The sequence below is a fragment of the Grammomys surdaster genome, unplaced genomic scaffold (assembly GCF_004785775.1).
Source record: "Grammomys surdaster isolate TR1022 unplaced genomic scaffold, NIH_TR_1.0 129, whole genome shotgun sequence".
Taxonomy (NCBI): domain Eukaryota; kingdom Metazoa; phylum Chordata; class Mammalia; order Rodentia; family Muridae; genus Grammomys; species Grammomys surdaster.
The window spans coordinates 20,378,265-20,403,812 of NW_021604587.1; the positions used below are offsets into that span (position 1 = coordinate 20,378,265).

At 47.7% G+C, this 25,548-nt stretch overlaps 1 protein-coding gene across 4 annotated transcripts; it reads left to right on the plus strand.

Moving 5' to 3' along the window:
* Positions 1–1,923: 1,923 nt before the first annotated feature.
* Positions 1,924–23,019, plus strand: Mal (mal, T cell differentiation protein). Of its 4 annotated transcripts, XM_028756932.1 has the most exons (4): positions 1,924–2,016; positions 17,207–17,374; positions 18,852–18,977; positions 22,807–23,019. In XM_028756932.1, exons 1-4 carry the CDS (start codon positions 1,924–1,926, stop codon positions 22,879–22,881), a joined length of 462 nt encoding a protein of 153 aa, XP_028612765.1. In that variant the 3' UTR covers positions 22,882–23,019. The 4 variants fall into 4 exon arrangements, with proteins under 4 accessions (XP_028612765.1, XP_028612775.1, XP_028612784.1 ...); XM_028756942.1 differs by lacking the exon at positions 18,852–18,977; XM_028756951.1 differs by lacking the exon at positions 17,207–17,374.
* The last annotated feature ends 2,529 nt before the right edge of the window (positions 23,020–25,548 follow it).

Below are 25,548 nucleotides of genomic sequence, written 5' to 3' on the forward strand. Positions count from 1 at the left end.
CAGGGACTTTACTCAGATGCCCTCCACCCTGCATGCGGATTCTAACTCACCCAGACAATGCTAACCCCGCCTTAGGAGCCTGGTGATGGCGTCCTCAATGGTGGAGGACCTTGTCTCTCTGGTACAAGAAAATGTGGGCATAGAAAAAGCTAGGCAAAGAAACCAATCAAGCAAACAAACCAAACGGGTGAAGCCCTTTGTTCTTGGAGGCAACTGAGTACATGCACCCCCCCCAAGCCCATCAAAAGGTAGCCTTCTGAGAACCAGCCACCACGTCCAGCCTTCAAATTGTGGGTTTTTGTGTAGCATCCCCAGAAGCAGTAGGGTTCACGATGCCTAGCTACCCACCATAGCCTGGGCACGCTATCACTCTGTGAGTCTGGGTGGTAGGGTAATGGCAGACAAAACAGCTCTGGATATTATCAAATATCATCCAAGCCAAGTGTCTACTGCAATGCTGAGTGATAATGCCAGCTCCCCTCACCTCCAAGGCCAAGGCACCTATGACAGCCATTAAGCCATGCTCTCAGCAGGGGCCTTCAACCTTCACACCACACAGTGAACCCGTAGCCTCGGACAACTGTTGATAAATAAAATCCCTTGGGTTAAGGGCCCACCCAAGGCGGCTCTCTAATTTCAGACCTGCAAAAAGCTTCTCTATCCATAGTGGGCATGATGACCTCCCAACTTCCTTGAGCTCCTAAGATGGAAATTGAGAGGCCCAGAGCCCCACTGGTGGGGGAGGAGCCTCAGGGAACAAGTGTCTGAGATGACTGAATCTGGGAGAGATTGGGGGTGGTCTTTTGGGAGCATTGATCACAAGTGCTGAAAGCTTTGTAGGACAGCATCAGTGCCTTTGAAGCTGACAACCACTCAGTGTGACAGCTGCCGTTCCCTTCTGAGCCTAGAACACCAGAAAACTGGAAGTTACCTTACTTGAAACCCGGAAACCAAATAGTGTCTGCTGTTGTTTATTGGCAGTTCCTGTTCCACAAATACTTTTCTGAACATGCCCCTCTCTCCAAACCTGTTCTCTCCCGACCTTTGCACGAGAGAGAGAGGGGGTGGGGGGAGAAGAGAGAGCGAGAGAGGTGACCTCTTCCTGACTCATGGTATGCAACAACAATATTAACCTCTCAGTTCCTACCTTGGAGAAAGACACCATAGGCCACCATATAGCTTAACAAAAGGCCCAGACCCACCTTAGACCCTAGACACTCGTGTGCTTCTAGGAAGACTTGAGAGCACTACAGTGGATGATTGATGAGAGCTTGTCATCCATATCTTTCTAGAACCTATATGGCCCTGGGCTCATTAGCAAGTAGCCCAGTGCAGCCTGGGAAAGCTCATCTGAAAGTGAATACAGACTGGTCCACACAACCAGGGAGCTTTATGTTTAAATGGGATCACTCTAGTGCTTCCTTTGTTGCTTGGCTGGGACAAAGCTGAGTCCTCCAGTTTCTTACTTTCAATCCTTGGGCTGCACTTCAGGCAGTCTGCATTGGGGAAGAAGATGACAGATTTGGGTAGAATATGGCCAGGAAGGTGAGCATCAAGCAAAGGGCTCCAGGTGAGATGAGAGGGTCACCAAATGGGGACAAATTTCCTTGACATTGGCCAAGATGACCACCTAATCCTCCCTCAGGACTTAGAGCCTCCCTCCACAGACCCCTTTATTCTGTGAGAGCACACCGTTGGGTTTCAGGGCGGCGCCAGAGGCGATTCAGCCGTGTCCCCTGGGGCAGCAGACCCGGGCGGGGCGGGTGGCCAGAGCTCCGCCCTCCTCTGACCCAGGCTTTTCAGCTTTTAACCCACGCGGGAGGGCGCCGCGGTCACTGGGCGCTGCGGAGCGAGCGAGCGAGTGGTCAGTGCGGAGTCGGAGGCGAGTGTGTCCAGTCCCAAGGCCGACGCCAGCTCGCAGGCATGGCCCCAGCAGCGGCTTCGGGTGGCAGTACCCTGCCCAGTGGTTTCTCGGTCTTCGTCACCTTCCCTGACTTGCTCTTCGTCTTAGAGTTCGTGAGTGATAGCGCGCCCTGTTCTGGGAAAGGGACGGGGTGGGCTGAGTTGCTGGGGAGCTCTGCACCGCTGTCCCCAGTTACACCAGTAGCATGAAGGGAACCAAAATTGAGAAAGTTTTCCCCATCTCTCGGTGGTCTGTTCCTTTCTAAAATAGCGGACCGACTTCCCAGGCAGGTGCAGGAAAACCTCTTCCTAGAGTTTTGCTCCTTTCAGAGCGCAGCTTCCTAACAAGGTGCCCTGCCTTTCCCACAGAGAGTCCTTCTGAGTAAACAAGCCCAGCTAAAGAACCCTTCTAGGCTGGGGGCAGAAATTTGGAGAGCAAGAGAAGCCAGACTTTTCAGGTCCTTTGAAGTTTTTGGAAAGGGAATGCCTCTGTGCGGAATTTGAAAAACAGTGGCTGTCGTTTGCTGGGTTGCAGTCCTTAAGCCCAGTGTGAGGGGAGGGAGGAGTCGAGGGAGACAGGTGAATTCTGTCGCCTGCCTTGGCTGACCTTGGGCTGACTCTTCGCCTGGGCTGGGTACTACTAGACTTACGCTCTAGAGTCCACTCACTAGCTTCGAGAAATTTTCCTATTGTGAACTCCGGGTAAAGTGTCCCAAGACTTCAGAGCTACTTCAGTTTCCGGTCGCCAGGGTCCTCTAGCACTTACCTGGACAGGAGGGTGTTTGTTTAATTCTGTGGGTGTGGAGACAACATTTCCTGTGCTTTTACCACGCAGACAGAAATCTTTGCGTGGAGCATTGGCTTGGAGAAAAAGAAATGTGGATAATTTTAACAACTGAAGCTCGGCTTCTAACTGGATGGTTAGGAACCGACATGCGGATGCCAAAGACAGTGGGCTCCATCATCAAGGGATGCCTCTGAAACTGAGATGAGTACTGAGTTGAACCCAAACGTGGGTGTCTCTAAAGTGAGTTCATACCCCAGGCATAATCACGGCCATGGGTATGGAAGTAGCATTTATAAGAAACCCTGCACACCACCAAGCCAAGCCCTACAACTTACAAATAGGAGCACCCAATGCCCAGAGCTGGATTGGACTTGCCAAGGTCATCTAGGTCTTTAGCAGCCCTTTTGATCTCATAGAATTCCTTCTATGCTCAGGATTGCCAACCAAACCCTGGACCAATGCCAACTTAATGTATTTGACACAGGCATCTGGCTCATATGAGAAAGTACCTACTGGGTGCTGGGGGGGGGGGCATTCTTGTCTTTGATATCTCTTAGCCTATGTCTGCTCAGTATTGGTTTTCTAAAAATGAGCAGATGGTATCCAGGACCTGAGAATAAGTAATGGGTGACTCTTCAGAATTTTATAAAGAGGAATTTACAGAGGTCTGATCAAAGGAGAGCAAGATTCAGTCTGAGGTGTGATGGGATAGGGGGTTTTTAAGGAAAAAAAAAAATCTTAGTCTCTAGAAACTGCTGTTGGCTCTTTGAAGACCATACCAAGTCATGAGATAAAGTGCCAGCTGATCTTCATGCTTCTTTGTGAAGACTTTGGTTGTAGACAAACACATGCACACACACACACACACACATACACACACACACATACACAGGGTGGGAGGCACCTCTGGTGATGACAGGACCACAGCCTCCAAGGGTCCTCTCCCATTTTTAAGTTATTCAGTATGACAGAAAGACTAGTTCTGAGGATAGGAACAGGCTAGCCAGGCAGGACAATCAAATCTACAGACAGGATAGGAGGACCCCACCATCCTCATGAAGAGAGTTGCTTGGTGTGGAAAATTTCAGCCCTACATGTTTAGTGAAAATGCCCCCCACTAGTGTGCTCTCCACTCCTGTGTGTGATAGCAAGGGTCTCTAGGGTTCCCTCCTGACCAGAATCCCTTTGTGTTTTAAAAAATGTGTCTCTTCTACCTCAGCCGTTGCTTGTACGTCTGCCCACCTCCCACATCTGTCACTTTCCCCAGAGACCTTCCATGTCTCACTTGCCATCTTTGACTCTTTCTTCCTGGAGATTTTAGGGCTGGCTTCTGCCTGGGAGAGAAGGGAGAAGGCAGACTCAGTCTGTAAGAGTTCCTCAACATAGACCATGCATATGAAACAATATGTGTTTTGACAGAAAGCTGGAAAGTTAAAAGTTTGGAAGAGGCACTGACCACCTCAGGGGTGTTTTCTTAAGAATATTATAACTCAATACCTAAAATACAATTATAATGTGGGCAAATGGCTTGAACCCATGAAATGATGCTCAGCTGAGGTAGTCATCGAGAAAAGGAAACCAAAACCTCACTGAGTCATCACCTCCCACCCATTAGATGGACTATGAGTGTTAAAACAGGTCCAGAAGAAAAGACTGCAATAAAACTTTAAAATAACCCCTCTCAATGGAATCTAACAGACATGCCAGAAATATAATCATCACCTCCCCCCTCTGCCCTCCCCAAGAGGTGGGTTGTCAGCAAGAAGGGCTAGAAGTTCATGACAAAACTTCTAGAAGAGTCTATAGAAGCCTGGTGTGATGGTTCATACCTGTAATCTCAGTCAGGAGCTGTGAGTTTGAGGCCAGCCTGGGCTATATAGTCATACGTTGTCTTTTTAAAAAGAGGTACTAGGAATTCCAAAAATGGCTGTTTATATACCTCTGCACATCTCAAAACTTGGGGAAGGAGGCGAGGTCAGTCCCTGGTGACAACTGGGTAGGTACATATTTAGGGGTCCGGAATTGGTATGCAGTATTGACTACTACATTGAATTGGACCTGTTAATTATTAAAATGATGGCTTTTATGGGTCTCAGAATAAAGAAGAACTTTTTCTTGTCTGAAAATGACTAGACAGGTCCTAGGTTTTCACCTGGCTGAGGACGAGCCAGCCCCACAGAGCCTTGATTGGGTCGTGAGATGATGCAGCCAGCCCGCCAGAGCACAAGAGATGTAGAATCCCAGACCCTGCATTTTCAGGTCTAGGTAGAAACTGAGGAAGAGTGGGAGCCACTTGCCTGAGTCTGGGCAACTGCTTTCTTACAGCAAAGGTTTTCGGGAGCAGATAACTCTATCAACTTGGCAGCTCTCTCTCACCCATTGGGGAATGTAGGGACAGCTCAGAGTCACTGCAGAGCTGCTGATTGCAACACCACCACTACATAAAAATATTCTCCACAGGTTCTTAGTCCCTGCATCCAATAACGATAAGCCCTACACTGACCACTGACTCAGTGGGTGTGGTCATATGTAATCCGGGCCACCTTTTAAGACCTTTTCTAAAAGAGTGGATAGAAGAATGGATATCTGAGAGGCAGGTGAGGTTCCCAAGTGTCCTGAGGTTCTCACAGTTCTGTAGCACAGACACTCTGTTCGAGCATTTCCCTGGTGTCCCTAGGAAGTGGGATAGAAAGAGGGGCTAGGGCTCCTCCAGGGTATGTGGCGTTATGTGTCCTGTGTTTTGGCATCCTCTCTGAGCTCTCTAGAGGGAAGTACTGCAAATTCTGCTCCAGCATTCTACTCCCCTCCTCTCCTCTAAAGGCAGAATTATAGAGATCTGGGGAGAGGAGTTCTTGGCCTTGAGAAGTGACTTTTCCAGTTTTTCAAGGGCCAGTGGCCTGCTTTGATCAGGAGTTGGTAACTCAGAGCAGCCACAGAGACACCTTCCCTACCTGAGAGCTTCCAGTGAGTGCAGGGAAGGAGGACCCACAAAATGAAATGCTGGAAGGGTAGAGAAAGGTCAGCTCTCAGCTGGGCATCCCTGCATGTGTCTGCAGGACCAGTAGAGAGACCCTGGAGCTGCCTACCCAAGAATGCCTGCACTTTGCTTTGGCACCACAATCCATCATTGAGAGAGAGGGCTGGAATGGACACTGGACCAGGAGGAGGCCAGTCCTTATATAGGAGGAGCCAGAGGTTGACTCTTAATGAATTAAAGAAATACTTTCTGGAAGGAGACTGGCTAAAATCTCCTAGTACAGCCAGACTCAGTCTTCCCCCTGAGAACTCACATTGTCTGTCCCTAGATCTGGCATGACTTGAGACCTGCAGTCCTAGAGAAAGGTGCTAGTAGAATACTCCAGTAACTGTCGCTTCTGGAGTCACCAAATGCGAAGCCAGTAGTAAACGCACCCTCATTCTCGAAGCAAAGCACCATGGGCGAGTGTGGCTGACCCCTTCTCATGGGTTTAGATTAATCCCAAGAGTAAGGAACAAACAGCAGGTCCCAATTGGTCCCGATTCGTCCCAATTCATCCCGATTGGACCCATAATACGTGGGTCCTTCTGTACGCTGGAAGGCTTAGTTTCCTGCTAGCATCTGGCTGGACATCAGCAGTGGCATTTCCCAGGGTTATTGATTCACTCCAGCCTCACAGCCTCAGGCTCTGTGCGATTAATGCTTCACATGTTGGTAGTTTTCTGCCCTTATCTGGGCAAAACAACCCCAGTGTGGATCACAGGAACACATCAATGTTCCCCGGACCTGCAGAATGGCAAGAAAGCCTCATTATAAGTTGTGACAGGTCAACATACTTGGGCAGAGGAGAGAACCTGTGGAACACAGCCAAGAGGACAGGACAGGTCCCTCTGAAACTATTGGTTCAACTTCCAAGGAGGCCCCTAAAGGCCAAAGGAACAGGTTTCAGAGAGTGGGCACCTCAGAGAAAGGTCAAAGATTACATCCTCCATCAGGGTAGACCACAGAAGAGGGCATGCTGTCCCTGGGTGTTGTTGCTTCCTGTGTTATTTAGGTATTAAACACAAACTTTATTATTCTTGTCCTGGGAAGGAACAGAGCTTATCGCCACTATTGTCTCATGGCAGGAAGGGCAGACATGAGTTGCCTCCCCAATCATCTCCTCTGTCATTCCCTTCCTGCCCTGTTGAGAGCCAACAAGGACCAAGGGACTCTTCTCCTCTCCCTTGGTATTAATAGTCCCATGGCCATGTCTAAAGCCGCCCAGCTACAAGGTTGAATTCATGCTAGACTTAGTGAGAATCCATGGGTAAATGTCACATTCATTTCTGTTGCTGTGATGAAATACCCTAACAAAAAGCAATTTAGGGAAGAAAGGAGTTTACAATCCCAGTTACATGTCATCACTGTAGGAAGTCAAAGCAGGAACTTCAAATTAGCTTGCCCCATTGTATCTATAGTAAAGAGCAGAGAGAGATGAATACACACTCACTTGCTTGCCTACTTGGGCTCAGCCTCAATTTCTAGACCTCCTGCCTAGGGTATGGTGCTGCCCACAGTGGGCTAGGTCTTCTCACATCAGTTAACTTAGTTAAGACAACCCCCACAGACATGCCCACAGGCCAACCCAGTTCCCCTTGACACTTTCTTCCCAAGTGATTCTAGGTTTTTTCAAGTTAACAAAGCTAACCGTCACAGTTTCATTAGGAAATTTTAATGTAGTGTGAAGGTCACAGTGTCTACTTTCACAAATGAAGATGCCATGACATCACCAAGCGGAAAAATCTTATAGAACTACTCATGTGTGCACCTGTCATTGACCACAATGCCATTACACATTACAGAATGTGTACACATAACTCTTAAAATAACATGATATAGTTACAACTCAATCACTATTAGATATAATTATTATTAATTGACTAATAATTCAGCCCCTGCTCTGGGATCGACTGATTACCCTGTGCCCACAGAGAAATGGAGGGGTCTAGCCAATCTTCACCATTTCCTGCATCTGTTTCAAGCCCTGGCAGTGTAGGATGAGGCTTGAGAATAGGTGGGGCTGTGATGGACACTAATTTGTATCCCTCAGTCACTGTGTCCCATACAGATGCTTTCTGTGGGGCTTTCCCAGCGACTCTTTTTTCCCATCAGGATTCAACAACTGAGTTAGCAACTCCCTCCAGCCAGCTTGATGCACCAGCTAAGGAAAGTGGGTGTGGTGGTAACCCTGTCCTGCCTTTTGTCCTGGAGGTTGGGTGCTGCCCGAGCTGCTCTTGGCGCAGCTCAGCTAGCCTTTGCCAGAATGGGTGGAGAAAGCTTCTTTGGGGATTCTAAGCATGACACAGATTGCTGCGTCACCCTACAGGCATAGGAACTGATTGTCAGTGGGAATGGAATTAACCTTTCCCAAGTGCGTGACAGTATCCAAACTGTCTGGAAGGGCACAGGTACAGGGAGGGGCACACAGTAGTGTGCTGTCACATTCCTCATCAGCTGTCCTGTCCTGCAGAAGTGAGGTGACAAGTCAGGCATAGTAAGACTAGGAAGCCTGGCAGGAAGAGAAGGATTGGGTTTTAGGCTTTCTAAAATCACCACATAGCCCAGTGGGGTGGGGGTGTACAAACATGCTCCCCTTTGAGGAGCGGCCCTTCAGCCTTACCGGTCTCGATCACCTGGAAGCCCATCCTAATAGCACTCTTTCCTGGTGTTCAGTTCATGTTCTGCAGGCCTCTGTGGCTGGTCTTGAGACCATGCCCGAAGACTGGGCACTCAACAAGACTTGTTGAAAGTAGGATTTGTTCTCAGCAAAGCTGATAGGAAGCAGATGGTGGCTGCTCTCACCTGACTAGCATTTACAGATCACAAGAGGACCCTGATTTTAAAGGCAGATAAAAGGAGAAACTGGCAGTGGCCACGAAGCCCCAAGAATGCCCCCAGGGCCCCAGAAATCATGCTGGGACTCTGCTGGGTGTTTTCAGCTACACACGTGTTTGTGTGCTCACCGAGTTATTTGGTGATGCCTGTCAATACCTTCTGTTTTCTTGGGTTAAAGCCACTCCTTTCTGGTCTAGTGTTTCCACGGATTCTGTCTTTTACAGGTGGCTTGTCCAGTATTTTTTTACAGACACTCTGATTCTGTTTATCTTGTTGGGCACAGTCAGGGAATGTAGGTGTGGTACAAAATTTTCCACCCAAATGAGACCATGTGTGTGGAGTTCACTGATACTGGCCAGTCAGAGGGAGCCTTCATTCATTCAGGGACCAGCAGCATACATTCCCACCCCACCCCACCCCCATCCGCTCCCACCTCCTACCCCTGGCTCCCTGGGTGTGCCTGTCACAGTATTGACAGGGTCACTCTGGGTACCTGTTCAGTGCATGAGTGAGCAGCTGCGAGAGTGCAGGAAGGTTGCCCTCTGACTCATTAGGAGCCGAGTTTCTCCCAACCCAGGAGAGAGAACTGACATCTTGGTGAACTTCCCTGGGTTTACTTCTACTCTGTCAGCCTCCCCTCTCAGAATAAGAAAGGAGGCCTCAGGCTCCATCCAAACTTATGTTTTGTAGGCAAAGCTAAGGAACACTGGGAAGGCTGCAGTGTTTAGTGGTCAAGGATGTTATTCTGACACCCCCCCCCCATCATTCTTCCTCTTGACTACCCAAGCACCCTGGTGCCATCTCCCTCCCTGGCAGCAGCTCTTCTTTAATCTGCCCCTCTACATAAGAACACATCCCTGTGCAAGTGTGCATGCATACAAACACACATTCACACATGCACACACACGCATGAACTCATGTGGACTTGTATTAGGCACAGATACACTTGTATACATGCATGTTCATATATACACATGCGTGCACACACAGAACAAGAATGTCCCCTGTTCTCTGGCTTACAGAATGATTCTTTTAACCATCCAGCCTGATATAGGCACAGCTTGCTGGAACACACAGTGATTACACTGTTCATGTCACCACCACAAATAAAATCCTGGTCTCTTAGGGTTTCTATTACTATGATCAAACACTATGATCAAAAGCAACTTGTGGAAGAAAGAGTTTATTTGTCTTACACATCCCAAGTCACTATTCACTGAGGGAAACCAAGACAGGGCAGGAGCTGATGTAGAGACCGTGGGGGAGTACTGCTTACTGGCTTGCTCTTCATGGCTTATAGCACCTAGGATCATCAGCCCAGGGGTGTCCCCACTACAGTGTGCTAGACCATCCCCATCAATCAATAATGTAAAAAATATCCTATAGGCTTCCCTGTCTACAGCCAGATCTGATGGAGGTATTTTCTCAATTGGGGTTTCCTCATGTCTAGTGACTCTAGCTTGTGTCAAGTTGACATAAAACTCACCAGTACACTCAGTGTTGACATAACTCTTGGCTACGGAAAGCTTCAGCATGCACGTGGCCAACAGAGAGTTGAGACTGCCGTTCCTGGTGGCCTCGGGACAGCATTCATGAATATGGAGCCTGGCAGCCCTCCCAGAAGCCTGAGTGTGCCAACTGGCACCTCTCAGCTGATGAGGCCATCTTCTCTATTCCTCCCACGGGATAAAGAGAAGACTAGTATTTGGTGCTCAGCCTGTGTTCTGTGACCATTTCCTCTACTTCCCAAGAAGTCAACACACAAACTCCTGGTCACATTTACCTATGAGGGAACTCTAGGGAGCCCTGATGTCTGACTCAAGGGGTTTGTACGTGGATGGCATCCTCTTTGGCTTCTATCTTGGCATGTTCCCCTGGCAGACTTTCTGCTCTGGGGACTCTTACAGCATGTAGTGCTCTCAGGAAACCGCCAGAGAATTGGAATAAATTCTTGGTGTTGACCTCAGCCACCCAATCCCTGCAGTGGATGAGCTGGGATGAAGCACTCTTTCAGCTCCACAAGTAATAGAAACTCCAGATGAATCTCAAGAATGTCCTAGAGAATTCCTTTCTTCTTTTACAAGTGAGCTCATTGTAAGAAAGATGGCCCCATTATTTTATATGGACATTACATTCCCTTAAGCCAGAACATTTTCTACAAACTTCAGTTTGGGGCACACCGTGTTATTTTCTTTTCTGATGCTTATATAGTCACTTTTTTTTTCTTTTGAGACAAGATCTGATGCATCACAGATCAGCCTAAAACTGCTATGTAACTGAGGGTGACCTTGGATGCCAGAGTCTCCTGCCTCCATCCCTGCAGGGCTGGGATTATAGGTGTGTGCCACAAGGTATAGCTCATTCTTAAGGTGCTGGGATGGAATCCAGGGCTTCACACACGCTAGGCAAACTCTCTATCAACTACGCTACATCCCCAGTTTTTGATGTGACTCCTAGCTCCAGTAATCCTAGACTATAACCCAGCAGGCATCCAGTCTGGTCTACATATTAAGACCCTGCCTCCAAAAAAAAATCAATCAAACAAAAAAAAAACCCCATAGTTAATTAATAAGTTAACTCTAGCTCCCAGCAAGTTAGCAAGTGAGAAGTTATACATACTGACATCACAGGCCATTTGAATTTTTAAGTGGTCACAGTCTGCTTTACTCACAACAGCTCTCTACTGATGTCAGCTCTCTTCATATGTATCATTGTCACCATTTCACACATAAAAGAACAACAGAAAAGTTAAGTAACTTACCCAGGGGTCCTGGTGGCCCAGATGGCAAAGCTATCGTTGATTCAAATTTGGAACTCTAGCCTAAAATCTGTCCCCTTGCCCACTCTGGTCTTCTTCCTGTAGGTGACTCATAAGACTGAGCAGGAGGCCAGAGAGAGAGTTGGCCCAAAGGTTAAAGTACTTAAGCCTGACCACTTTGGTTCAACCTTCAGAACCCATGGTGGAAGAAGAGAACCAACTCTCAAAAGTTTCCCTCTGACTGTTGACAAATGTGAAGTCACACAATTAGTAATGAAGGAAAACAAAACAGTGGGAATCTTCTTGGGGCTCATAGAAGCTCCCCCGGAAACTATCTATCTCCTGAGGAAACTATTTTCCACAACGATCATTTGATTGAGTAAACTATGGATAAGAACCATTTTTAAATCTTTGGAAACATTTTTGTTACATATGAAACATCCCTAGAGCTCTTGCCGACATCCAGTGCCAGGCAATGTCCAGCCCAATATTCCCACCCCATGCAAAACCCTCCACCTAGCTAGTCAGTGAGGCTGTGTCCTGGTGTTAGAGGACAATCGGCAACAAGCTATTCTCATGCACAAAGCAAGACAGAGATGGAAGCTTGAAGACAGTAAAACAAAGTTCCAGGTGATATTTTTGCATCACAAGGCCAGACAGGACCAACAGTGGAGTTCTCTTTGGCTCTGCTGGAAACTCTACAGGACTGGAGACAGTGTCTGCTGTCTTTTTGCTTTGTCAGGAGCATATATCACCCGGAGCCCCATGTTATGAAAACATGCTCCCAGCCTTTGGCAAGGAGCCTGGGTCCTCTGGTTCTTAATCTCACAGTTCTGCCTCTTTCCAGTTTATTCTGACCCTGGGCCTGGGTCTGAATGATGTTGTTTAGTTTTTAAAGGTGTCCTAGATAATTTGATGCCTAGTCATGGATTAGGACCCTAGGGTATCAATCCAGGTTCTATTCCCGTTTTCCAGCTTGGAGCACTGGGGCCCAGAGGAACTGATCAATCCCTGTAGCTCCCAGGACAGCAGCTTGGAGAGCGTCATTTGAGAGATCACTGTTGGCAGCTACTCTGCTGTCTGTGGTGTGATGGAATGGATGTGGGAGCGAGGGTGGGAGGGTTGGGGGGAGGAACCCGGCTTTAACATGAACAGATCCCAGGGCCCCACCCCCACCTGGTTGTAGAATGTTTGCTTTTTAACAATCATGTATGTGTGTTTGGAGCCCAAGAGCTGAAAGACACCTAGAGTTTTCATTACACAAAGAAATGGTTTTGAACCCTCACCTATCCCCATGTACTTGACAAATATTTGGCCAGCGGGGTCCTGAAGCCAGGCCTGAGAGGATTGCTCACTGCCCAGGAGTGGCTTATCTCCCGGGTGTGGGCACCCTGCTTGCTCTCTCTGTTTGCCCTCTGGACAACCTGAAGGTGGAGTGGGGTGCAAACAGGCTTTGGCCCCCGTGATTCATTCTAAATATCAGCTCTCCATGGCTTGCCTTTCCTCCACCCCAGCTTCTGCTACCCACTGCTCTTATATCGTGCCCCACCCTCTGGAGCTGTGAAACCTGCTCCAGCATCCTCTTCTGTGGTATAGTCTCTATCCCACCGGAGAAGCCTACCCTGGCCCTATGTTCTCCTTAACTAGCTAAATCCACCTCTGCTTCTAAGGCACCATGCTCCAGGCCAGTCACCTCACCTGCTCAGGACCAGCTATTAGCCTTCATTAGGCCAGAAAAAAAGTAGTCTAAACTACATCCAGTTCAGATGCAGGCTTTCTTTTCCTCCAAACATTTCATTGTAAGTTTTGAGACAGGGTCTCAGTCTATAGTTCAGTCTAGCCTCAATGCATAAACATATCTCAGATTCCTGAGTTTCAGCTATCCACCACCATGCCTGGGTTTTCCACTTTTAAAGTCTGCAATTGGTTAAATCCACAGGTGTGGAAGCCTTCGTACACCCACAGCTGCTGCAGCTGTCAATGGAGAACTGACAGGAGCAAAAGGCCGCTCTCCGCCGGTCAGTGGTGGCACACACCTTTAATCCCAGCACTTGGGAGGCAGAGGCAGGTGGATTTCTGAGTTCGAGGACAGCCTGGTTTACAGAGTGAGTTTCAGGACAGCCAGGGCTACACAGAGAAACCCTGTCTCGAAAAAGGCCACTCTCCAAATCGGAGAGTACCCAGTGAAGAATGATAAAAGTCTTCTAAACGCTGTCTGGGAATACGCTCTCTCCTCAGCTCTGTTCCCCTCATCCTCCGGCCTTCTCCATGGGGCTGTGAGTCTTCTTAGCCACATGCCTCATATTCCCTCCGATGCTACTTAGACACCTTCACAGACACCTCCTCATTCCCACACCTGTCTGCTCCGTCCTGCGTTCCCTTCTCTGCTCCCCACCTATTCAGCCAGGCAGTAGTGGGCATAGGGAAGACCTATTGCCAGACAGGAGGGCAAAAGCCAGAGCTGGCAATGATGTCTTCAAAGTCTCCGGCCCCTAATCTGAGGTGTAACGCAAACAGGAAACTGATGGAAGAATGTCTCTAGGTGTTTAGTAAATCCAGATGGTGTTTGATGAGCTCCTAGATATGTACCATCACCACAGCCAGCTCATCCTAGGAGCCAGTGGCACTGTGGCTTTCAGACACCTCACAGGGGACTGGTGGGAATTGTGATAATACAGTTGTTTTCCAGGGATCCTCCTGGAAGAGAAGGATTCACCTTGGGAGTCATTATGCTAAATATAATGATAAAAGCCTACTGATTGTAGAATTTTGAATTTATGAAAGTTATCTAAAGTCAACCAAGGTGATGGTTAGTTTGTATGTATGAATCTATTAAACATCATTGAAGTGTGGATCTTCAGTGCATGAACTGTACCATGTGTGAGTTGCATCTCATTAACAATGTTATAAAGACAGATGGACATGATGGCTCAGGTCTATAGTCCCACCCCCGCCCCCAGGGAGTGGAGACAGGATGATTGACATGAGTTAGAGACCAACTGAAGTAACATGGTTCCAGGCTAGCCTGGGCTATAGCGAGAGACCCTGTCTCAAAAGCTGGACAGAGAGAAAGAAAGGAAGGCAGACAGGGAGAACCGTACCTCACTGTGAAACCTACTGCTGTTTATACTGTTTAAAGGGTGGAGGGGACACCTAATTTTCAGAAGATCCAGGTTGCTAGGTGGCAAGCTCAGAGGCAGGTCCTGAGGACTGTCAGGGGCTGGGGGTTGGACTTAGGTACAAGATGCGTTTCATTCTCTGGACAATTGTGTACAATGGTTCTGACTGGACTCTGGGGATCACTCTCTTCTCTCCCTCCCTCCCTCTCTCTGTATATATCTGTGCCTGTCTATCTCTCTGTCTGTCTGTCTTTCTCAGAGAGAGAGAGAGAGATTGAGAGAGAGAGAGAGAGAGAGAGAGAGAGAGAGAGAGAGAAAGAGAGAGAGAACTAGAGCACAGTTTCCAGCAGAGGATGAAAGCACTCACTCAAGCAGCCTGAATCAAGTCAGGCATTGGCCAGAAACTCAGATCCAGCTCAGTTCTGGCATCTAGGAAGACCTTGGCAAACCCTGTGTTATTTCACTCTGGCTTGCTTGCTGCCCCACCTTTGACTTCCGTTCACAATTCCTGTGTGTGTTCCCATAGTGGAGAAGAGAGTTGAAAGGGGTGATGTAAGGGACATAAAATACAAGCCATACTTCTGCAGACCAGGAACTGAAAGCCATTTCGAAGTCTGACATTTGCAGGTACCCATGCACAGTAGCCTAACTTATGCATTTCACACTGTCCTAAAAGCAATGATATAGCCACAGCAAACATAAAATATAGTCATCACCCAGTCTACCTTCGCTGGCTGTGGTCTGAGGGAGTCTGAATGTCTTGATCCACTCAGCCCTTTGGCAAGAGTTGCGAGGGTGGATTGGACTGAAAGAGACTCCTTTCTTCTGTGGCACTCGTCGTCCTTCAAGGTCAAGCCTATGAGCCTCCCATAAGCACTTGCAGCCCACAGGACCCCACATAGATTCTACAGAGTAGTGCTCCCGCACATACAGGTAACCTAAGCTGCTCCTGTGATGGTTTAGTCCGGCCATTTAACAAGCATGGTTGGGAGGGTGATTATATGGAAGATGGCTAGCTGGGAGATGGAATGGATGGGTTCCCCTAGCACCCCCACCCAGGGAGCTTGCTTCTGTGATCAAAGCAGACTTCACTCCCAAAACTACCTGATCACACAAAGCACCTTTTACCTCTTGCCAGATACAGAATTCCCTTGACGCATACAGACAAATAGCTTGACTTAAATTGGCCCTGGATGGTTATAAGGTGACCAGACCAAGGGTACGTAGGAGAGAAATATCCCACACTAAAGGACCAGACAGACAGACTTAAGTGACCATTGCTTTTCTCCATACCATTCTTCAATGCCGCCTTTAAAAGCAGGTCCCATTCTACCTGCAACACAAGGCTGGGAGTGTTGACTGCCCTCAGCCCCAAATTCTCAGAAGGAAGTGCCCTGCTCTACCACAGTGCTCTCCAGACTTTTTACTGCAGAGCCATCTCCTAATGCTTGAGCTGAAGAGGGGTCAGAGAGAAGCAGAGACAATCCCAGGGAGGCTCATGTGACTCCACCATCCCACTGGCTTCTGGAAGCTCTTTTGCTAGGAGCTCTCCAACCCTGGGGACATCAATGGTGATCTCTTTTGGCTATCCCTGAGGTGTGCTCTTCTCAAGCAGATGGCCAACCTGTGACCCCTCCACTCCAATTTCAACACCAACAGTTAGAGAACTTCCTACACTTCAGGGTCCAAGACTCTGAGTCTGAGGGGAAAAAAGTGCCAATAATATAGTGTAGCTAGTATGTTTACCCATTAATAAACCTAAAAAAAAATCTCTTGATTGCTACAATTTTTTTCTGTTGCTGGAGATTGAACCCAGGGTCTTACAGTGGCTAGACAAGTGACTTCTACCATTGGCTACATGATATTTTGATACAGGGTCTCACTATGTAGCTTAGGCTGGCCTACAACTCACTGTTTAGCCTAGGCTGGCCCTGAACTTGCCACCCTCCTACCTCTACCTCTCTAGCACTGGCATTGGAGACCTGTACTGTCACCCCCAGCTGGCTGCTTACTGTTTTATAATATAAGGAATATTTTAATAGCAAGGCACTTGTTGAGAAGAACAGACACTCAGAAGGAAGGGTAGGCATTCGAATGCTAACACTAAATACTCAAGTTCTTGCAATGCTTTCACATGCCTCCCTTATACCATTTGACAAATATGTCCATTTCTTGCCCATAAAACACTGTTGCTGGAGGTACCAGAGTCAATGTTTATGGGGCGTTTAATACAATGCCCAGGTGTGATACAACATTTGTTAAATAAATGAAAAATCGTATTTAAGAAATGAAACAAGAACCGGGTGGTGGTGGTGCACGCCTTTAATCCCAGCACTTGGGAGGCAGAGGCAGGCGGATTTCTGAGTTCGAGGCCAGCCTGGTCTACAGAGTGAGTTCTAGGACAGCCAGGGCTATACAGAGAAACCCTGTCTCGAAAAACCTTAAAAAAAAAAAAAAAAAGAAAGAAAGAAAGAAATGAAACAAAGTAAGCCAGCAGGCGATGGCAAAAGGTGAGACTGAAGGTCTAGCCTGTGGCACTGGAAGATAAAAGAGATGTTTTTGCTGAGGCCCATGCCTACCCTTGTTGTATGCTTTCTGTGTATCTGCAACCCCAGAGTCCCTGAGCTCCTGCTATGGCTCTGAGCTAGGGTTTGAGCCCCTTGGTGACCTGTGCTTTGCCCTGTTCCAATTCTCTCTCTCTCTCTCTCTCTCTCTCTCTCTCTCTCTCTCTCTCTCTCTCTCTCTCTCTCTCTCTCTCTGTTTCTCTCTCTCTTTCCTCCCTGCAGATCTTTGGAGGCCTGGTGTGGATCCTGATCGCCTCCTCCCTGGTGCCCTTGCCCCTGATCCAGGGCTGGGTGATGTTCGTGTCGGTGTTCTGCTTTGTGGCCACCACTTCCCTGATGGTCATGTACATCATTGGTACTCATGGCGGGGAGGCTTCCTGGATCACACTGGTGAGTGCTGGCCCAGGGAATTTGTGAATGGGGAGGGGGACAGTGCTGGAACCATATGACTGGAAGACTACTTTTCCAACCCTGAACTGGGCCTTCCCTGGAAACATTTTCCAGCACAAATCCAAAGCTGAGTTGGCCTGGCCTTGGTTCAGATTCTTCATGGCAGTGAGGGCTTCCTGCGTTGAGGAGGTCAGAGCAGAGAGGCAGGATCAGGACTTACTGCAGAATCTCATGGGGTGCTCTGCTTTCTTATCTGCTATAGCCTTTTCAAGGAGAGCCAGCGCCCCAACCCATGTGCACCTGATAGCTCTCAGGTACTTCCACTATCCAGGATAGCTACTGTCCTGGGGAGCAAAGTCCTGAAGGCTGGGTATAAGCTGATGGCTCCCTAGTGGCCAGACCATGCCTTATGGCGACTACAGTCTAAGCACACGCTTTCCAGAAGACTTGGGCGCCAAAATGGCCTGTGTTCTTTCTTTTTGTAGTAAGTTCTTCTTTGAGGTCCCGGAGACAGGCCTCAAATAAATACAAGGGGGACTTTCCTTATTATTAACTAAAGAGGGTCAGGCCACTTGGCTAGGCTGATACCTCTCCATGGCCTTTCTACTTGCACTTTTGAAATCACTTCCAAATTACAACCACACAGAACAGTGTCGCAGTTCCTTTTTGCTTTGAAATACACCAGGAGCCAAAAGAAATAAATAAGACCAACACAACAAAATGAAAGCAATGGAAATGGCCCAGGCTTCTCTCTCCCTGGACAAAGAGCCTGCATCTAAGCCAGGACTGTAAGCATGCACAGTTGATCTTGGGGTCCAAAACCAGTTTTTATTTCTACCTGTAATCCTATATGTGTTATGTTTCTTGTTGCTGTGGAAAAATACCTGATAAAGAGCAGTTTACAGAAGGGTGCATGCAGCTCATGGTTTGTGGGTATGGTCCATCATGGTAGGGAAGGGTTAATCGCAAAAGAGGTGAAGCGCTAATCTCATCTGTCAGTAATCAGAGAGCAGAAGGATGAATGTTTGTGCTCGGCTACTTTCTCTTCCTGGTTCAGTCTGGGACCCCAGCCTATGGGATGGTGCCATTTACATTCCGGATGAGTCATCCATCCTCAGTTAAACCTCTGTGGGAACAACCTCAAAGACACACCCGGAGGTGTTCCTCAGAGAAGTTTCTAGTCCTGTCAAGTTAATAACAAAGAACAATCAGCACACACTCCAAAATCCCTCTTTAATACCTCAGAGAAAACAGCATCCTCTTCCACTAAAGAGCTCACTGTGGGATCTACCCAGGGAAAGGAAATTCAGCCAACAGCCATCAAATCTCCATTCAACTGGTAGACTTAGGGGTTATGGGTATGATTCAAAGGCAGTGGCCAGGGACAAAGATGGGAGCAGGTAATTTGAGGGCTTTGTCTCCAAGTTTGGACTGGGGTGTTTCTTCTCATCTCTGACACAATCCTTTTCACCCACAGGATGCAGCCTACCACTGTGTGGCTGCCCTGTTTTACCTCAGTGCCTCAGTTCTGGAAGCCCTGGCCACCATCACAATGTTCGATGGCTTTACCTACAAGCATTACCATGAGAACATCTCCGCAGTGGTAAGTTCCCTGCAGCCTGTACCTGCGGTACACAGAGCGAGTGGCTCTCGCAGCCTGCTGCAGAGGCTGCAGGTGGAAGGTGGCCCAGCCCAATGAAATCAAACCTTCCCCTCATTTGTGAAGCAGTGAAGCCACTCTGAAGGGAAGAGATGAGCCATAACTCACTTGGTTGTCTTCTCAGGGATGCATGGTCCAAGGTTCAGTGGACACAGGAGCTCGTGCTAGACTGGCTGTGTATGGTCAGACATCTGAAGGATAATGACCACTAAGTACCCAACCAGTGTTCTTATCTGACCCTCACAGCAATCCCGAAGGCAGTGGTATTGTTACACTCATGTCACAGACAGAGAGGCAGCCTGGATTAGTTTCCAGGATAGCCAAGTGTCAAAGCCAGGGTCTTGACCACCTATCCAGTCTTTTGGTATCCATTTTGAGGAGTGAGTTTGGCCACTTGTGTCTCATACCCTCCTTGAGTATTGTCCACAGAGACATTCAGTCAAGACAAGGGACACTGAGGACAGGATGGGTTTTCTTTCTAATGGACTAGGTCCAAATGACAAGGACTTAAGAGGCTGTTATTTCAGAAAGATGTTTTTCTGAGTGGTAGGTGGAACCACTCAGAAGATTGCTCCTTAGAGCAATGTATTGATGTACTTAACTCAGAATCATCAACAGAAAACTTATTTCTCACTATGAGTGACATGTGGAAAACGAAAAACAAAAGTTAGAAACAGTGCTTCTCCAGCTTCTAGAAACTGAGCTGTACACATCATGTCAATCCCGAAGGGGAATGAGCTGACAGATTCCAAGACCCTGCACCTGTGTCATTTGCTCAAAGTGTGGAACAGAGGTTGGGTGCAGGCCACAGGGATGGCTGTTAGGCAATATGCTTCTTCCTGGATCTAGAGGGAAAGTCTGGGGAGAAAGTTCCTCAAAGCATCAACCTAATGGGACACTATGCAACCCTGGAGAAGCTGCATGACCCCTTAAGCAACTTGCATGAGCCTGGCCACCCTGAGGATCTTGTAACTATGCTCTTCAGTTGTTCTATGTCATGGAACACTTCCCAACATGGAGTTTCCGAACAGCAGCATAGCCAGGCAGCATCTAGCTTGTATCTTCCTCCCTGAGGTTGGTGACCCCTTCTCTCTGCCACTATCTATAAAGATAGTTCCATCTGCCATTGGAGGAGCACCTCAGACCTCCCCCTTCCTAACCTAGAAGCCATCCAAGTTCACAGAAATCCAAGTGTTTGACAACAATTCCCCTAAAAGTCTTCAGGACAACAGTGTGGTGTAGATTAGATGTGATGGGAAAATCTGGGTAGATTAAATGAACACTAGCTGGCTCTACTGCATCCCAACTTTTTACCAAAAAGCATCCTTCACCCAGTCAAGTGCACAGGTTCAAGCAGATGTATTGATGAGAAGATAACTCCTCCTATAATTAAGAAATAAGATATATGGGGCTAGAGAGATGGGTTTAGAAAGAATATTGCCCTCACAGCATTCCATTCCCAGCATGGACATCCAGTGCACCGCAATTGCCTATAACCCCAGGTCCAGAAGATCCAGCACCCTCTTCTGGCTTCCTTGGGCACTGCACTCACATGCGCATACACCTACAGAAACACAGATATTTTACTATCATTTTCAATAGACTATTTTTTAAAGAACTAGGACATAGGTCTTGAGGTGTATGCCAGTGGTAGAGCATTTGTCTGGAATGTTCAAGGCCTTAGATTCAATACCCAGCACCACCACCACCACCACCACTACTGCTGCTACTACTACTACTACACACACACACACACACACACACACACACACACACACACACCAGGATGGGGAGGGACAGAGAGAGAGACCCAATTCAGTTTTGCCTGCTTCTAGAGGTGGAATTATGCAAGGCTCATTCTTTTATCCTTAGCTTCCCCCCTCAACCTTTATATCCATAAGAGTCATCCGTGTGATTGGATGGAGATGGAGACTGGTTATTATGTTGCCTCCATTGTGGGCCTTTCACAGTATCTACTCACCCAGGGCTGACTCTGTCCCTAGGCTTTCTTTTTGGGCTCTATGGATAGACATGTACATGCCCAGCCAAAGTCAGGTGTGCTAGAATCAAAAACCAGATGTTCTCATTTGTCAAGTACACTGGGCTAGAACCAATAAAGTGACGTGTGAGCCAGGTTCAATATAGAGCTACTTCCATTCAGTCTTCTCTGGGTTGGTCCACAGGGAATTGACACCTGATCTTGGAGCCTCTTTGGCCCTAACTGGGATCTGTTTCTGAAGCCCAGTTTTTTCACCCTGACCTTTGGTGGCAGCGTGTGGAGCTTCTTTGACAGAAAACCTTCTGTGGTTGTCAGAGGTTGACCAAGGAGATTTCTCATTGTGGTGGGCCATCATGGCAGAAGTTCACAGGAAAGGGTTTTTGAAGGTCAAAATATCTGAGCATGCCCTGGACTCTCAATATCCATGGTGTGCTCGGGGATATCTTAATCTTATCTGCAAACTAAATCTTCACTTGCTGTCTCTTCTAGAACTCCCGAGGTGCTTCTGCCAAGGGTTCTCCTTGGGCCTGGAAGTCCCATCTGAATGGGGGACAGGTGACTTGGGTAGTTAGGAGTTCCTTGGTTCTCAGAAATTTGTCACTAACTAACTCAGGTTACACATCGCCTCTGGCCAATGTGGGTGGAGCATTCACCCATGCTTGAGCACCGTGGGTGCTGTTTATGGGCATTTCCAAGACTCACAGAAGCGTGGCCGCCCTAAATGTTGTGCCTGAGCTGGAAACTCTTGATCCCTTGCCCAAGGAAGGTCACAAAACCAGGCGCAAATATTGGATTTGGGAGTAGGAAAGCTTTTAGGGAGGTCAGCTACCCAGAGTAGGGTGATGGAGGCACACAGAGCCCAGGTGAGCACAGCAAGTCAGAGGTGACGGGCTGCACCGCCTCAGCAGCGTCTCTGTGCACCACTTACTGTTGATAGAAGCTAGGTGTCCCCTGTCCTCTGCCTTCTCTGCTTCCCCTGAAGCCTTGTTACCTCACCTGTGCCTGGGAAATGAAGAATCAGGGATTAAGAGGAAGACTCTGAGAGATGGAAAGATGTCTCAGTGGTTAAGAGAGCTTATTGTATAAGCATAAGGACCAGCGTTCAGATCCCATAACAAGCTGGACATCCTCCAAATGCTGTAAAACTCTAGCAGTCAGTGGACAGAGACAGGAGAACCTATAGCACTCAGTAGCTGTCAGTAGGGGTTCAGGTTCACAGACAGACCCTGCCTCAAAGACAAAAAGTGAGAATCTTATAGAGAACATCTGATGCCCTTCTCCAGCCTACACACAACACACTCACACACGCGCACACACACACACACATGCATGCACACACATGCACATGCACACACACAAGCAAATCATATACAGACAACACAGGAAACTTAACCAGAAGCAGTAAGCCCAGGCATTCATAATATCATAGCCTAGCTTCTAGAACCACAGCTGAGAAATACTGGTTGTGGTCTTACCAGTGTTCAAAGGAAAGTTTTCCAGAGTCACTGACACCCAGTTGTGATGATTCTACTGAAGGGGACTTTGATGTCCCCAGTCAAGTCAGATGACCCCATGACAGTAAGACAGCAAGGTTAGACTACCTGAGAATCTGGGTGGTCCACATACCCCGCCTGAATCTGTCCTCTAGTGCCATGTGACAGTGAAGCCCTCACAGTCCCATGCACACACACACACACACGCGCACACACACACGCACATGCACACATACATGCATATATGACCTCACACTAATGAATTTTCCTCTGATTCCAGGTGTTTGCCTATGTGGCTACTCTGCTCTACGTGGTGCACGCTGTGTTTTCCTTAATCAGATGGAAGTCTTCATAGGACAGTGGACCGGGGACTGAAACCCAGATGCAATTAACTGGTCAGCCCATCTTCCCCATTAACTTCTTAGAACACAGCCTGGCTGGTGGAGAAAAGAAAACAAGCCAAAACCAAACCAAAACAAACACAAAAACAAAAGGAAGCCGTGTTCAGTCTCTTGGGTGTTGTGTTTACCTTCTGTCAGGGTTTAGGGTTTGTTATATTTAACTTCCAGCTAAGGGAGGAAGGAGTTGTCTTGGCAGGGGCTTTTTCTGCCCTTGACCGGGACGGTGGGTGGGAACTGGGAACCTTGATCTGAAGAAATGACTATTTCCCCTTGACCCTTGGAGCATGTCCTAAGAATTTGCCTCTTGGAATTTTCCATGGGCTCTTTTGAGCACTCAACCCCTGGCATGTCTTAGTCTTTGTAGATAGTCTGGGTGTCACGGGCACTGAAATTCACCCAACAGAAGTCTCCAGATGTTCACAGCAGAAGATGAGCCCCTTTGAAATACTTTGTTAAATACCTTTATGTCTCCTGCTTCCGGTGGGGAACTGGGATGTTTTTCATTCTCTGGGATCAGGGACGGACACCTTCCTGTTCAACTTTCTTCCTGAAGAGTCCTTTGATGTAACCTGAATCTCAAGGGACAATTCAGATGTGTGTGCTGGGCCAGTCTTTCCCAGAGTGACTCACTGAGGACACCACCCTCACAGCAGTGTCCACCAGGATAGCGTCTCCCTCCTCGTAGGCGCATCCCAGGGAGCTCCACCTTTTCCTTTCAAGGCACAGCAGTTTGCTAAATTAGAATCTTCTCAAGCCCTGAGAAAACTAGGTGTGGGCATTCTTTCTCTTCTTAAGGCTGATCTAAAATGCTCTTGTCTGGTGTCTGCTGTCTCTTGATGTGTTTGGGCATGTTCTCAGACCACTCCTTGGAGGAGAAAAGGGACTTGACTCCAGAGCCAAGAGAGAGACAACGGCTATCTCTGGCTGCCTCATTCCAGGTGAGGGACATCTGATCTGAAAGAAGAAAACATAATTAGGAAGGACATGGAGAGTCCGCAAAATCAGACGTTCTGCTAGGAGATCTCACTTTGTCACCACAGCGTAAAGAAGTGAGTGACATCTTAGAGATGGAGCCCCAGATGCAGGGATGTCCTGCCAGCTACCAGGAGAGCCAGGATTCTAGCCTCGGTCAGCTTTAACTAGCTGATGTATTCTCTGACAAAGTAGGAGATTGAGATCTACAACTAAATTAGGTTTGGGGATTATTCTACCTTGATTCTGAGGATGGAACCTAGGGGGCTATGCATGCTGGGTAAGCACTCTTCTGCTGGATCCTATTCTCAGCCCTAAATTGGGTGTCTCAATGGCACAGGCAGGAGGACTTTGGTTATCCCAGCCACACTGGTACCCAAATCTGCCATTTGTCCACTTAACTCAGCCAAAATTTCATACTAAAACACAAACAAAAGATTAGGGGGGTTTATTTTTAGAAATTAAAATACAAACTAAGAGATTACATGAAGTTCGTTATAATGTTTAACAAAATCTGTGACTGAGTGCTGACTGGGGTAATCTTATATTCTCAACAAAACTGAACCCTAACATTACACTAACCAGTAGCTCAATATGAGTGAGGATCGCTGTTAGACAAGGAGAAATGAGAGATGAGGGAAAGAAGAAAGGAAGGAAGGAAGGAAGGAAGGAAGGAAGGAAGGAAGGAAGGAAGGAAGACTAAGATGAATTTCCCAAGGGTTTCTCAATGTTTCAGATTTTTAATCATTAAAAGAAACTTTCATACAATCTTTGTCTCTTTTGTTGGTATTGTTGTTGCAAATTGTTGTAACTAAAAAACCCATATTTAAGACCCTGAGGATAGTTCTGACAAGTCTCATCCTTTCTGTCCTAGGTCTGTTAAACTTCACAGGTTTTCTTTTCATTTTTTAAGCTTTTATTTATTCTTTGACAATCCCATACACCTATACAATGTATCTTGATCCTGTCCATCCCTACCTCCTCCCTTCCACTCCCACCACATCCCTTGCCCACCTTCATGGCCCCACCCCCTTTGAATGCATCCAGTCCAGTTGGTGCTCTCTGAAAGAACGTTGACGGATCTTATTGGCTGGCTCTTCTGTCAGTCTTAACCATAGCTGCAGTGAGTCCATGAAAACAAAAGCCATGCTATACTCAGAAGACAGCCCATCACAGCGTTCCTCCCCATCCTCTGCCTCTTACGGAGTTCCCATCTTCTGTTTCCCCAGCCTTGGGGTGGCAGGGTGAGGTGGGGTGTTGACATGGATGTCCTATTTGGGGCTAAGCAGTCACCAGTCACTTATTTCCAGCACCTTGTCCAGTTAAAGAGTTCTTGCATTCACATGCTACCTACTTCTGAAGTTAAGGATTTCCTTTCCCATTTGAATCATAACGCCTTGTTGGAGCTCCAGTGAGATGAGCATGTTTTCACCTCCCCCAGTCCACCACCACCACCTGCCCTCTGCCCACTCTTCACTCCTCCTTGGGCTCAAGGCTTGCAGGTACAAGAGGCTGCTGATGGTAGCCACACCTACTGGGGTCTGCCCTTCTGGGAATCTACCATACCTAAGAGGAACAGCATGGATAAACTACTGGGAAGAGCCAAACAGAAGTTAGCTACACAGAACAGGCAGCGGCCAGGCACCTGT

Bases quoted from the DNA above. Each gene is read 5' to 3' on its own strand.
- Mal (XM_028756932.1), top strand. From the start codon at position 1,924: ATGGCCCCAGCAGCGGCTTCGGGTGGCAGTACCCTGCCCAGTGGTTTC. The intron at 2,017-17,206 runs GTGAGTGATAGC...TCCTCCCTGCAG, and splicing joins TGCTCTTCGTCTTAGAGTTC to ATCTTTGGAGGCCTGGTGTG. The intron at 17,375-18,851 runs GTGAGTGCTGGC...TTTCACCCACAG, and splicing joins AGGCTTCCTGGATCACACTG to GATGCAGCCTACCACTGTGT.